At 49.5% G+C, this 13,713-nt stretch overlaps 1 protein-coding gene across 1 annotated transcript; it reads right to left on the bottom strand.

Annotated features, from left to right (window-relative positions):
- Positions 1 to 9,955: 9,955 nt before the first annotated feature.
- Positions 9,956 to 12,692, bottom strand: LOC144119041 (uncharacterized). Its single transcript, XM_077651776.1, has 3 exons — positions 11,946 to 12,692; positions 10,841 to 11,048; positions 9,956 to 10,408 (listed from the first exon to the last, which is right to left on the bottom strand). The coding sequence occupies exons 1-3, from the start codon at positions 12,462 to 12,464 to the stop codon at positions 10,014 to 10,016; spliced, it is 1,122 nt and encodes a 373-aa protein (XP_077507902.1). The 5' UTR covers positions 12,465 to 12,692; the 3' UTR covers positions 9,956 to 10,013.
- Positions 12,693 to 13,713: the final 1,021 nt, after the last annotated feature.

Genomic DNA, 13,713 nt, shown 5'->3' with positions numbered 1-13,713 from the left:
AAGTATATCCTGTGCTGACTTGTGAGGACGAAAACCGAACATGGTGTCCGCGAAAATGTGCTGTGTTTCGAGATAATCGGAGAGTCTGTCGCGCACCATCGTCTCCATCAGCTTGCCGACACAAGACGTCAGAGAGATGGGGCGAAGGTTCTCCACATCGATAGGTTTGCCGGCCTTCGGAATGAAGGTCACGAGAGCCGATTTCCAATCGAGAGGGAGAGGAGTCTCTCCGTCCCAAATGCTATTGATGTATTTGAGGAGCGCGGTGTAGGCTGCGTCGGGAAGGTTGGCCAAAAGCTTGACCGTAACCTTGTCGCGCCCAGGTGCAGTGCCCCGCTTCATCTTGCTTAAGGCCGCCCGGAGGTCGTGGAGCTGGAACGGCTTGTCCAGCTCCGCGTTCTCTTCGCCTGCATACGAGTACGCCGCCTGCCGGGGGTCCTTAGTGGTACAAAGGTATCGATCCCTGAGCGTGTGCGCTAGCTGTGTTGTCGTTCCTGTAAAGTTGTGCAATGCCCTATGTAAGTGGCGTTGGGTTTCCGTGCGTGTTTGTATTGGATCGATGAGAGCGCGGAATAGGCGCCACGTGTTGCGGCCAGACATCTGGCGCGCAGCCGCGTTGCACCGGTCCACCCAGTTAGTGTCGGCTAGCTGAGTAGCATATTCCGCTGCTTGTTGTGTGAGTTCGAGGATGCGTTTCTTTAGGCGTCTGTTATGTTTCTGTTTCTTCCATCGTTTGGTGAGGCTGCGGCGGGCCTCCCAAAGGTGGAGCAAGTGGTTGTCCACGTCCGTTTGTGTTTCTGTGAGCTGTATCTGCTTCTCGTGTTGCGTGAGTGTAGACGTGAGCGATTTGGACCATGCGTCGTATCCCGACTGGAGGGGATCTACGATAGGTAGAGATGTGCGGAAAGTCGTCCAGTCCGGTACACGAGCTTGTGTTAGTGGGCGTTTCAGGGGACGCATGTAAATGGTGGTGTTGATTATACAGTGATCACTACCCAGAGTGTCCTCTGTATTCAGCCAGTCGGCATGGCGTATGTTGCGTGTAAATGTGAGGTCCGGGCAAGTATCTCGTTGAATCGAATTTCCGACTCGTGTTGGGTTGGCGGGATCAGTGTGTAAAGTAAGTCCAAGTGTGGAAAGAAGTTCCGCAAGCTTCCGCCCACGTCTGTCCTCCCGGGGGTACCCCCATAGCCTGCTCGGGGCGTTGAAGTCGCCGACGATCAGAAGGGGTTCCCTTCCCGCCACCTGCATTGCTTGGGTGAAAATTTCATTGAACGTGACGTTCTTAAGTTTAGGTGGGCAGTAAATGTTTAGAATGTGTACAGGTGGGTCAGACCGCTTTAGGGGCAGCACGGACACCATCGTGTATGGGAAAGGCGGTGTTGTGGGGAGCGTGACTTCCTGCGCAGTATACTGCTTGTGAACAAGTATACATGTCTGCGGGTTGTGTTGAAATGTAGTGTAGTTTGTGAGTTTGGCACCGGCGCCGGGTTCCTGAAGGGCAACCACGGCGACGAGAAACTCAAAGGTCTCAAGATAGATGCGCAGATGAGTCCGCTTCGTGCGGTTCTTGAGACCTCGGCAGTTCCACTGCGTTATTGTAAGCGGCTGAGTTGCTCTTGCTCGCGACTTAGGGTTGGGGGCCATGGTCGGAGGCAGAGGGTGGGGTTACGTTGTTAAGACTCCCCAGTCCGCTAGTGCCCGGCGCAGACGTGGAGGAGTCTTCCGAGAAGTCAAATTCATCGGGAATAACTCTGTTGAATTTGGAGGGGCGGTTATCGTCCCTGATGGGCCCTACGCGTTTAAGGACGCGCGGATTGTCTTTTATCCATTTTTGGATAATGTGAGTTACTGCTTGGGTCACCTGTGCGATGACACTCTCCACCTGACGCGCAATGGTATCGTGGATAATTTGGGGGAGGTCAGCCAATTGTGTTTCAATTGCGGTCACCCGGCTCACCAGGGCCGCGGCGCGACTCTCCACATTAGTAGGAATCTCCCTGTCTGTGATATTTTCTTCCTCTTCGCTCGACGCGGGCTGAGTAGGGAATTTGGCTTTGAGCGAGTTAAGCTCGCTGGCTAGTTTTTCGCTTTGAGCTCGCAAGAGGGCGAGCTCGCGCTTGAGTTCTTGCGTCTCGGCGGTGCTGGTGGGGGAGGAGGGAGGAGGGGAAGAAGAGGAGGCGACCCTCGCCCAGCTGCCTACCTTGGGTTGGTTGCAGGCGGCTCCGCCAGGTGAAGCGCCGAGAGCTGGGAACTCCGCTGCTCCGGGTGGTGGCGTTACCGTTGCTGTCTTGCCTGGGGGAGGCATCACGCCACGTCGTGGCGTCTTCTGGTTGTTTTGCTGCCGCCCTCCCCGTGTAGCGCCGGAATTGGCTCCCTTGGATGGCGTCCTGGGCCCTGGCTGCGGCAGCTTGATGAATTTGGCGGTGCATTCGCGGGAGCTGGTGAAGTGCGGGCCCCCGCAGATTAAGCACATAGGGTTGCAGACGTGGGGGGCCATCCCCTCAGTACCAAGCCCCACGTTTTGACCACAAAGGCCGCATCTTTCCTTGACCGGGGTGGGACAGTTGTCCACCCGGTGCCCCAGTGTGCCGCAACGGTAGCACGCTGGCACCGTTTTTTTATACTCCTTGACGGGAGTCAGTTCTGCATTATAATGGACGTAACGCGGAACGCTGCGTCCCTCGAAAGTCAACACAGCTACATTCGATTTTCCCAGCTTGCGCACATGGACTAAATCACCACCGCGCCACTGCACACTATGTTTCAAGGATTCGCTGGTTTCAAGGTTATGCACAGAAATCACACCACGACACACATCACCGGTGAGCTTGAGGTGTCCGTGAAGCGGGAGCGATCCTTTGCTGGTTGTAATTTGGATGTCCGTCAGAAGCTTTTGAGCTACCTCGGGGTTCTGCGTGCCGCAGACGATAATGTTTTGCTCCCAATTGGGAGAAATTGTAATCGCATTCATATGCTGTCTGCCGATGAGTTCCGAAATGGCAGCGCCGAGCTCACCTTGCTGGAATGCTGTCTTGAGGGCGACCGTACTGCGTGGCCGCAGCACGATCACGTAATCGTCAGGGTTCATCCTGACCGTCGGTTTCGGCGTCCACTTGGAGACTGGTGAAAATGACTTTTGTGGACCTTTAGAAGACGGAGCGCGAGCGTCTCCCGTTGCTGATTTGTCGAGAGGAGTCTTGGGCGTTGCAGCTCCTCGTGCGTTCTGCCGGCGGCGGCGCCGGCTTTCAACGACTTGAAAAAGGGCAGCTTGCTGCGCCGAAATGGTGGATGGGCCATCCTCTGGTTGGCTTGCAGGGACAGACGACCACGACAGAGTCGTGGGGTCGTATCCGCGTTGTTCAGGCAGAGCCATGTTGAGCGGTTGACCGGCGGGCGTCTCCGCAGCCAGCGGCGGGGGAGCCGAAGCCGTTAGGCTTAGCTCGACCGCTACGTGGTGATGCGGAGGGTTGCTCGAAATGGCCGAAAATTGGGCGTACCTGGGTCAGATCGGTGTCTCCAGGATCCTGCTGACTTCACAGATGCAGTCGCACAGGTTTGATAGTAGTTACACCAGATTGCCGCGGTTCCAGTCGAAAATCGACGGAGCCGATGTGCAACGCGTCCGATCCTTTCTCGGGGACGAAAGCATACGTTAAGTGTTTCGCCTCTGACTGTGGCTTACAGCGTGTGTCGGACTGCAGTGGATAAGCGCATCTTGTTCGCAGAAAAGCTAGTTTTGTTTTCAGGACAAGGGGGCAGTGTGACGCACGATGTTTTTGTCAAAGGAGTGCAGCAAAAGAATGTCGCGTGTGAAGACCCTGCATCGCTCCTCGAAAGAGTGGACGCCATGAGCATTTGTCCGGGTGCAGGCACTATACACGAATTTCCATTCGTGCTTGGCAATAAGAAGATTGTTCTTTCAGATACGGCCATATCGAGCCAGAAATGCCAGGGCATCACCACTGAAGGCAAACCATGTATTCAGTGCAAGCATTTACGGAAAGCTCTTCTTAACCAAAGATCAAGAAAACGGTGCAGTCCGACTGGAGTAGCCCGAACTTCAAAGCGTAGAAGAGCACAAGCCCAAGCCACCCGTCGATTAAAAGTCAAGGTAGCACTTTGCACTCAAACTATTGAGAAGCTGAAGAGTCAAAGTGCAGAACTCGAAGAGGGCGTCCTCGCAGACCGGTTGAAAACGCTTCCACCAAAGCAAAGACTTGCTGTTATGCAATGTTATCAAGCCGCTCGCCGCAAATCAACAAAAGGCATGCACTACAACCAGGACTGGTTGCTAGAATGTATAATAATGAGAATGAAAAGCCCGAGGCTCTATGAGCATATCAGGCGGGAAGGCATACTCATTCTCCCAAGCAGAAGCTGCTTAAAGGTCCACATGCGCAAGTACAGAAGTGGGTTCGGATTTAACCCTGCTATAATCACGGGGATCGCAAAGAGAACTAAATCTATGGATGCATTCAAGTGTCACGGCGGCCTCATCGTGGACGAAATGAAGCTGACGGAATGCTTGAACGTTTGCACAGGAGGGAAAGTGGAAGGTCTGGTTGACTTGGGAAAATTCACTTTGGAAAACGACAGACATCTTCTCTGCGATCACGGTCTCATTATTATGTTTCAGCCTCTCACTGGTTCCTGGCACCAGATACTAGGAGTCTTTGCTTCCCGGGGCAACGTAAAGGCTCCGCTTTTGTCAAAAATTTTGATAGAAGCGGTTTTACTTGCTGAAAAGGCTGGGTTGAAGGTGGATTATATCACGGCGGATGGAGCATCATGGAACCGTTCAATGTGGCGTCTTTTTGGGATTTCCGGCTCCTCGACGTTCATCAGGCCATCTACACCACACCCTGTTGACGCAGCAAGACGCCTCTTCTTCATTTCTGATTTTCCGCATTTGGTAAAATGCGTTCGAAACGGCCTTCTCAAAGCAAGGTATAAAACACCTGAAGGTTCCGTATATATTGAACATATCAGAGCAGCACACAACGAGGATAAGTGTGCGCTTACTCTCAAAGTGATGCCAAAAATCACTGCTGCTCACGTGAACCCGAACAACTTTGAGAAGATGAAAGTGAACTTTGCTTTTCATCTTTTCAGTCCGCAAGTGCTTCGTGGCCTGTTCTTCTACCAGAAGCAAATTAAGGAGCAATGGGGTGATCCCGCACCAACGGAAGCGTTTGTTTTGCTGATGTGGAAGCTTATAAAGGCCATGACAGCACGCATACCATCTGAAGGATTAAAACCCGACTCTACAGCTGAGAAGCACATCAAGGATGTACTAAACTATCTAAACAGGTGGGAGGTTCATGCAAAAACTTCACCAGCAGGATTCCTTTCAGCAAGCACTGCCGAGGGGCTAAGAGTCACCCTTCAAGGTACGCTTGATCTAATGAGGTATCTTCATGAGAAACTTGGCTTTAAGTACCTGCTGACGTGCCGACTGAGCCAAGACTGCCTAGAGAAATTGTTTGGAATAATAAGACAATTTTCTGGCTGCAACGACCATCCCACTGCTGCGCAGTTCTTGCTCACCGTGAACTGTCTAAGTTTCTACGATTTGGTTAAAGCGCCGAGCAGCGGAAACTGTGAAGGGGGAGATCTGAAGTTTCTCCTTAGTAGTGAAGATTCAAATCAAGAACTGGATGCATTGCTGGAAGGTGGGAAGATTGAAGAAGCTTCTCAGATTGTAAAGAAGTCCTTAAAGCTTTCTGACCATGAGTACCCTGAGAAGATGAGCGACTCACGGCTGGTATTTTTCATGGCAGGGTATGTTGCCCGCAAGACAATTCTGAAAACTGGGTGCAAGGAATGCAGTGATAAGCTGCTTGTTTCCGCTGATGACGCCAATGAACAGCTGGCCATGTTCACCAAGTTCTGTGACAATGGGGGCCTCATTTACCCTTCGGAAGAGCTATTCGCATTTGTCGATGCCCTCGAGACCACTTTTACGATGTGGTTCAGTTATAACGAGCTCCGCAGTGACAGCTTGGACGAGCTCGTTTCCTGCCTCCAAAACAACAATGTCACACTGGGCTGTGCACAACACGGCCCCAGCCTTAGCAACCAGATCAAAAAGTTCTTTCTAGTCACTCGTCTGCACTTCTACACGAAAGCCCTCAACAAGGAGAGAGCGTCTTCTCGTGAAAAGAAAAAGCACTTGAAGCTTAGGCGCGTCACTTAGCGAGCATCGAAGCCTGAGAATTGTATTTTGAACTGTTTGTGAGAAACTTTTCAAAGTTAACTTGTATTTCTGATAAGCGCTCAATAAATAAAATGCTTACTTCAGAGAACACCGAGGAATTTTCTGTTTTGCGTTCTGTAACGCGTGAGCGGGAGAAAATCGGGCAAAGCAAGCTTCCGCCAACCTTCAAAGCGCGCTCAGTTGGATTAACTTCGCACCTTGGAATTGCCAGTGGGTTAGCGTGACTACTCTATTGCTGTTTCCCGCCATGTTCCAAAGAAAATATATGTTACGAAGCATTCTTTTAGCGTTATCGCGTTTTAGACTGCGCATGCAGGGCTGGCGGCTGCGGCGGCGGCTGCTGGAGCTGACGTGTGAACGAGCGTCAGTGCCATCTGGTGGTTTCCTCTCAAGGCACCACGCGCGAACGGGCGCGGTCGTCACACTTCCCAATTCTAGCCACTGTAGCCAGAGCGTCTTTCAATATGGCCGCTAACATGGCTAGCCGCAAGAAAAAAGATGCTGGTGCCGGCGGAAACAGCGGCCGTGTGTTTTACACACTGCAAATGGACATCGCGCTCTTGCTCGAAGTTCAGGCGAGTGACCCGTTCCGCAACCCGGAGCAGTGGGATTTGATAGCCCTGCGGCTGAGGGAAACGCTGGGCATCAATTGCAGCTCGCGCGGGGTGCGCGAACGCCTCGATTTGCTGGTGTCGCGATATGCGGCGAACGACCGCAAGAACCTGCAAAAGTAAGTTTGTTTTGTTCCCTGCATTGTCGTGGAAAAGCTAACTCGCTGAAATGCTTCCTTATAGGTCGGGCACTGAGGAAGGGTACACTGAACGGGACCAGCTTTTGCAGGATATAATCGGCTTGGTGCAGGGCACGGCATACAAAATACGTGGTCTGAATGGGCGCAAGGAAAATTTGAACGGCCCGGCTACGTGCCCTGCGCCAAATGGTGCCGCAGCAGAGCGCAGAGACGCCAACTCTGAGAGAGATGGTCATGCTGCACACTACGCTCCGACAGAGCCAAGTGGTGACAGCGCTGGTGCGGACCTCGGAGATCAGTGTAAGTACGCCGTACTTGCGACGTATGGCCGTTATGCAACACATAAGTGTTTTAGTGCAAAAGCACTCATAGGCTCACCAAAAGCTACCAAGAATCATGTCATCTTTGGATCTTGTGCCTTTTAACAGTGACGCCAACACCATCGCCGAAGTTTGTCACTTCTGCATCTTGTGCTGTTGCCTAGCAACAGCGACGCCAAGAATCTTATCTTTGGATCTGGTGTTGTTGACTAGCAGCAGCGAAAAAAAAATATCCACGTATGGAAGCGGAACCCGCGGCGACGCGAACCGAGCAGCTTCGCAAGACGCTGCGCGGAAGCACTAGGCTATCGCCGCAGTTTTTTAATTCAATGTCTTTACTTCACTAAACAAATACATCCTGGTCGAATCAGACAGGTGATGTGGTTTACAGACAACTGATCACACTAAAACAATTCAAATTTGTCATTTTCTCCAGCATATTCATCCAGTCAGATACACAACTCTCTGGTGGCCTTTCTGTATTGCACTCATTCTCGCATGAAGTAGTTAACTGGTTCATCATCTTGCGAGATGTGCAGGATCAGTTTCTACGCACTCTTTGTCAGGTATGCTTGGCAAGAGGTTTGCTGTTTGTTGCACCGACTGTTTCTCGTATCACTGGTGGAACATATGGTTATTTCCGTGAAATTGACCAAACATCCAGTTTCTTACATGCCTGATTCTTAATGGAAAATAGTGTTACAAAAAAAACAGCTTTGCAGAGATGTTACTGAAGTTGTTTTGCCTATGTGTCGGTCATTGTACTCTTTTGGACCTGGGCAAAATCTGTTGACTATGATAAAGTCGAAGACGTGTCCATGCTTTTTGCACTATAATCAGTTTAACCAAGTTAAAACCTTGGCACTTTTTTTCCATCCTGATTACAGTTGCATAACCTCTTTCCAGGCACTAGTATGACGCCCATTACTGAACAACTGTTCGCTTCAATACTGTCGGGGGCAGCCGTTACGTCGGACCAGTGTTCAAGAACGCCATGCAGCACACCTGATGAAGACCAGCCTGTGCATTCGATATCACAAGACAGCACACCCACAGCGCAGTCGAGAGGGGACGAATCAAGCAGTGGAGAAGCTCAAAGGCATCCAGTGCGAGGTAGGTTTGCAAATCCAATACTCACGGGTTGTATTAAGAGCCTCAATACCTAGCCCTTGTACTTGTGCAGTACGGTACATGTGAACAGTGTCATAAAATTTAGTTCTGAATTATAATTAAACATCAGCCCTGCACTACTTGCTGCTGCCTCTACAATTTTAATTGTAACAACAAAAAAAAATCAAGAGGAACCGTTTTATCATGCTGCTTGGTTTGGTATCTTGTTTGTGCATACAGCACACAAACAAAACAGGGACAAGTGCACAGAACACAGATTAGATGCAATGTTGGCTAATGAGTACAACCATAAGTATAAATCATCACCAAAACAAGATTATGAGTACTCCTAGTGTAAAGCTGTGTCACTTGCTGGGGATGTGCCATTCTGTTGGCATGTTTCCTGAAATGTGAAAACAGTGCACCAAGAATAACTTAAAACGGTTCAATGCACAAAAGTGGCAAGTTCATGGTTCTCAAAGTACCGACTCAAAGGATGAAGGACAGCATCAGCCTACTGACCAAAAGTTTCAAGAATGGGACAGACAAAAGCCCTCTAGTTGACGTTGTGTAGCTGACTCAGGTGTATCTCTCTATCCCTTGGAGTTTGTGCTTGCAGAGCTTTGCATTATGTTAGTCAAATCTGGTTCATTTTATACTTCGACGTGCGACACATGCTTTGTGGGTCATATTCGCCATGCCTGAACGCTGGGCTTGTGGACTACAATTCCAACACCACCAATTCACTTAGGTCATCCTGGGCTGTATTGCAGAAATTGCGGCTTGGCGTTGTTCTTTTGTACATGCATTTATTACAATGAAGACTAGTTGTTGGCACTGTGTCCCACGTTTTCTGTCCTCTCATATCTTTTTTTGCAGTGCACATCAAACATCATGTAAGCCATGATTGGAAATGGCACAGCTATCTTTTACTCTACCTAAATAATGCCATATTTTGCATGCTTTGCTCATGTTGGGAATCTTGTTGCCATTTTGCAGGGAAACGGAAACAGGAGCAAGCTGATTATGAGTTCATGCTGAAGAGAATGAGGCACGAAATGATTATGAAAGAAAAAACTTCTCAGGTTGATTTGCGCCGGCTTGCTCTGGAGGAAAGCCAGCTGGCTTGGGAGAAGGAACGAACGCTCATGGAACTCCGTGAGAGAGAGGAAGAGAGACACGCACGCGCAAGGGAAAGAGAAGACGAGCGACAGGCACGCGCAAGGGAACGAGAGGACGAGCGCAAAGCTCGTGAACAGGATAGAGAAGACGAGCGCAAAGCCCGTGCACAGGAGAGGCAGGCATTCACAGCTCTCATTGAGGGACTGCTGTCAAAAATAAATCATTAGCTCTGCGTGGAAAATGATTTTCTTATTTATTTATTCAGTGTAACATACAGGCTCCCAAGGTGGAGCACTGCGTAAAGGGGCACATGTACAGTGAAAGCACAAAAAATACAAGGGAATAAGGAACAAAATACAAACATGATAAACAAGATAATAAGAAAGTAAATACAGACGCATGATAAATGCAAGAAAACATGAAGGAAAAGAAATCAATTTCAGACAAACACGATTAAAACATGAAGGAAAAATTGTGCACAAAGAGTTCATTACACTTGCTGCGGCTTTAGGTATTCCCGTAGGCTGGGTGGTGCCAGGTGAAAGTAGTCCGACACCTGACTGCCGTACATAGCAGTGTGGCAGTTGGCAAAAATTGTTGCTACTTTGTACATCTTTTCTATTTGCTGCCACAAAAGTTTCTGATTTTTTTTGAAGTCAAGAAAGGCGAATTCTGCCACAACTTTTCCAAAACCCCACTCAACTGCCTGGCGGACTTTGCTCATCCCGCCGTTGAAAGCATCTTGGGTTGGGGTCCGACGACAGCCACCATAAGGCTTCATTAGCAGAGGCCGGAGCGGGTAGGCTGGGTCACCGTAAATCACCAGGCGTTCATTTGCAACGATTCTCTTCAGTTTTGAGTACAAGCCGCTCTCTCGGAATATTCCTGCATAAAGTACAGCCACAAACGCACCAACGTTTAAGCAATGCAATAACCACCCCCTTTTTATTTCAATGGGCGTGTTGTATTCAAAGCAAGAATATACATAAAGAAGCATCTCACAATGCAACACTACGCTTTCTGTCAAAAGGCATGGAAATTTGAACTCTGTGTGTAATTTCTGGGTTAAGATAAACAGTGCAAATATTTGTAGAGCCATTGTCAAAAGTTTAGAGCTCAAGCGTAACACAGCCCCAGTGTTCCAAGCCTACTGAAAGTAAGATTTCTCGTCTTAACCCCTACAATCGGTAGGACTTCCAACGATTGCTACAGGAGCCCCACTACACGTTGTCCTGTCTGCTAGCTTCTGTCTTAGTTACACATGGTTTATGCTTCAGAGAGTTGCAAGTTGAAGCTTTGTAGCAAATATTGACTCACTTGCGTCATGGTAACTTCCAGGGTAGTGCCCGTCAAGTTGGCAAACAATGCCGTTTGGGCACATCAGGGATTGATATTTGACCATATGCATCCTTTTATGGCCTGAAAAATACAGCTTTTGATTTCTTTTAGGCCGGCATATTGCACGAGCTGTCCCATCGACAAAAGCCCAGCAGTTTGGCAGCGGAGCACCTTTGCTCTGAACAGCCTGTGAGAAAAAAAGGCACGAGTTGAGGTATACGACTACTGTAATCAAAACTGTAATAGGATTGAAAGCCTATTTGCTGTAAGTGTAACAAATTATTTCAATAGAAAATCTGATGAGCAATTCATGTAGTGGTGCAGTGGAGTACCCTTGGCGGGCAAACACTGGCAGGGTTCTCCATTTCGAATGTGTGGACGCTAACGTGTCAGAAAACCCACAACACTGCAATGAAAACTAGAGCATAAAAGTGCCTATTTGTACTGCAATCAGACCGGCCCTGTGTGTTTCTGGAAAGCTGTCGGTCAGCGAATCAGCCTGAATGAACTAATGGGCACATTGCAAACATTTAGTTGTAAAAGACTTGTTCATCAAAAAGGTGACAGTTTGTTTTAGAGTAATTGACAACATATGCCTATTACCCTTCCCACTAGACAAGTGAGAGAGTTCCAAAACAAATATACCAAATGCAGATGGCTGCTATTACAACACAAGAAAGTAACAGCTATGACTAATATTGCTACTGATAGAGATTTCCATTTCACGGTGGAGTCTAATACAGCTTGAACTTTTTGTAAAGCAATATGGGCCTAATAAATATTGCTATCTCAATACAAACATCTACCACAGACTGTTATTGGCCTACGAAGGAAATAGAAATTTATTAGGCTAATATTGGCTCCTAAAAGGTTATCAGCAGGCATACACAGTAAACACAAAAATGCAGAACACGAATAAAAGCTTATTTTGAAACTTCGGATACGGTTACATGTAAGACACGTATCCAAGAGAGGGCCTGAAGAAACCCCCCCCCCTCCTCCTCCACCTAGAAGAAATTACCGTGGGCCCCTCCAGAAAAAAATTCCTGGCTACGTGCCTGTTGCATGTTGACATTTCACTTACCCTTGCAAAGCTCCGCAGCGAAGGAGGCGAAAGCCACAAGTGATTATTGCAATCACTCAGAAGGTGGTCGAAGTTGTGCAAAATGTGACTGAGCATTATGTTTGCCGCACTTGACATAACCGACGAGTGCCGGCCAAAAATCTCTTCAAGATCGCACCACCTGTTGGGGTATGCCAACCTGCGCAACGTCAGGCACAATGCTTCTTGCCCTGGTACAATTACCCCTTGGGCAGTAGTGAGCGTTTGCGGCACCAGCAGGGCGTTGCAGAGTTCACCGAAGTCGCTCTTCTCAAATCGGCACATCTGCTTGAATACCGTTGGGTCACACTTGTTTATGTCAAACAGCCCGTGCCGCGAACGGTACCTAAAATATTCTTGACGCATTCCATGGCCTATCTCTTCTGATATTAAACTGCTCCCTAAGAGCCGTCGCTCCACATTGCGCATTATTAAGGCGTCAATGTCATCCCACCGCAGCGTAGAAATCACCAAAGGATTCGAAAGAATGCTTCTCGGCATTTCGAAAGCTGCTGCGGTAGTCGCGGAGCACACGAGAATCACAACGTGATCACAACCACGAGTAAACAAGACAGCGAGAACGGCTGGAGGAGGATTGGCGAGAGGCTTGGCTTGGCTGATGTCAGGAACTTTTCAAACATCAGTTGTCATTTCTTGCGCCAGATGGCGCGGAGAAGCACAGCGGAGCATTTTAGGATGCGCTTGGTACGTCCACTCGGAAGGACGCTAACGTACGGCTAACTAAAAATGTCATGGACGCGCCATTCGTACCGTACGCAACGTAGTGAGCGTTGCGTACGTAAGCCCGTTACGTACGGCCAACTAAAAGTGTCTAATGGTACGCACACACTGGCGGCAAGACGCGCGCGGCACGCCGCCGGTGGCAAGAACGCCGCGCGGCAGAGAGGCCACATTGGTTGTGCGCGCGGCGGCCGCCGCGGAGTCACGTGACAGCGCTGATCTCGCCTTGTCTCGAACTGCGCGAGCATAGGCGCGATTTCGCGGTTCTCGCGCGCTTTTTCCTTGCTCGGTAAACAGACCACATACCAGCTCCTCGTCCCTCATCAACCGCGCTGATCGCGTTGACTTCTGCAGTGGCAGGTGCAGACGACGATGTTCTGACGACGATGAGCGTTTTGGTCATTGTGTGTTCCCTGCTGTTGCGACGGCGGCGCGCGCAAAAGGCACGCAGACGAAGGTTTTGGGTGCACCCCTGCTGGCGCTACCGAGACGTTGAAGGGCAAGCGAATGCTTTGCTTCCCCGGCTGCGCGCCCGAGATGAAGGCTTCTTCCGAGAGTGAGTGATTACAACCTTTTCAAACGCGTAGTGTGCCGTGTGTGTGTGACGTGATAGTGATGTCTGATTCTTGATTATAGCTTCCTTCGGATCCCGCCGAGCTCGTTCGACACATTGCTCCACCTAGTTCGGCCTGTGATTGAGCGGCAGGACACTCCGTTTAGGCGGTCGATATCCGCACACGATCGACTTGCCATGACAGTAAGGTAAGTCCGAAAGTCCGTGACCCAGTACTGTCCCGTCACAGTGCCTGATCAGCGGTCCCTCGGAAAATATTGTGTAAAACATACCGCATGAGCACTGTGATGAAACTCATCCCCCCCCCCCTCCTCATTTATCCTTTGAGACGTATGTGATGAGAATACACTTTTCAGATTTCTCGCAAACGGCGACACAATGAGAAGTTTGTCGTTCAACTTCCTGACAGGACGATCAACGGCTGGAATGATCGTA

Source organism: Amblyomma americanum, chromosome 2 (assembly GCF_052857255.1).
Source record: "Amblyomma americanum isolate KBUSLIRL-KWMA chromosome 2, ASM5285725v1, whole genome shotgun sequence".
NCBI classification, from domain to species: Eukaryota; Metazoa; Arthropoda; class Arachnida; order Ixodida; family Ixodidae; genus Amblyomma; species Amblyomma americanum.
The sequence above is the reverse complement of the archived record's forward strand: the minus strand, read 5'-3'. Positions and strand labels throughout refer to the sequence as shown.

Coding starts and splice junctions, on each gene's coding strand:
- LOC144119041 (XM_077651776.1), bottom strand. CDS start 12,464: ATGCCGAGAAGCATTCTTTCGAATCCTTTGGTGATTTCTACGCTGCGG. Junction 11,049..11,945: donor CGCTGCGGAGCTTTGCAAGG/GTAAGTGAAATG, acceptor TTTTTCTCACAG/GCTGTTCAGAGCAAAGGTGC. Junction 10,409..10,840: donor TGGAAGTTACCATGACGCAA/GTGAGTCAATAT, acceptor TACTTTATGCAG/GAATATTCCGAGAGAGCGGC.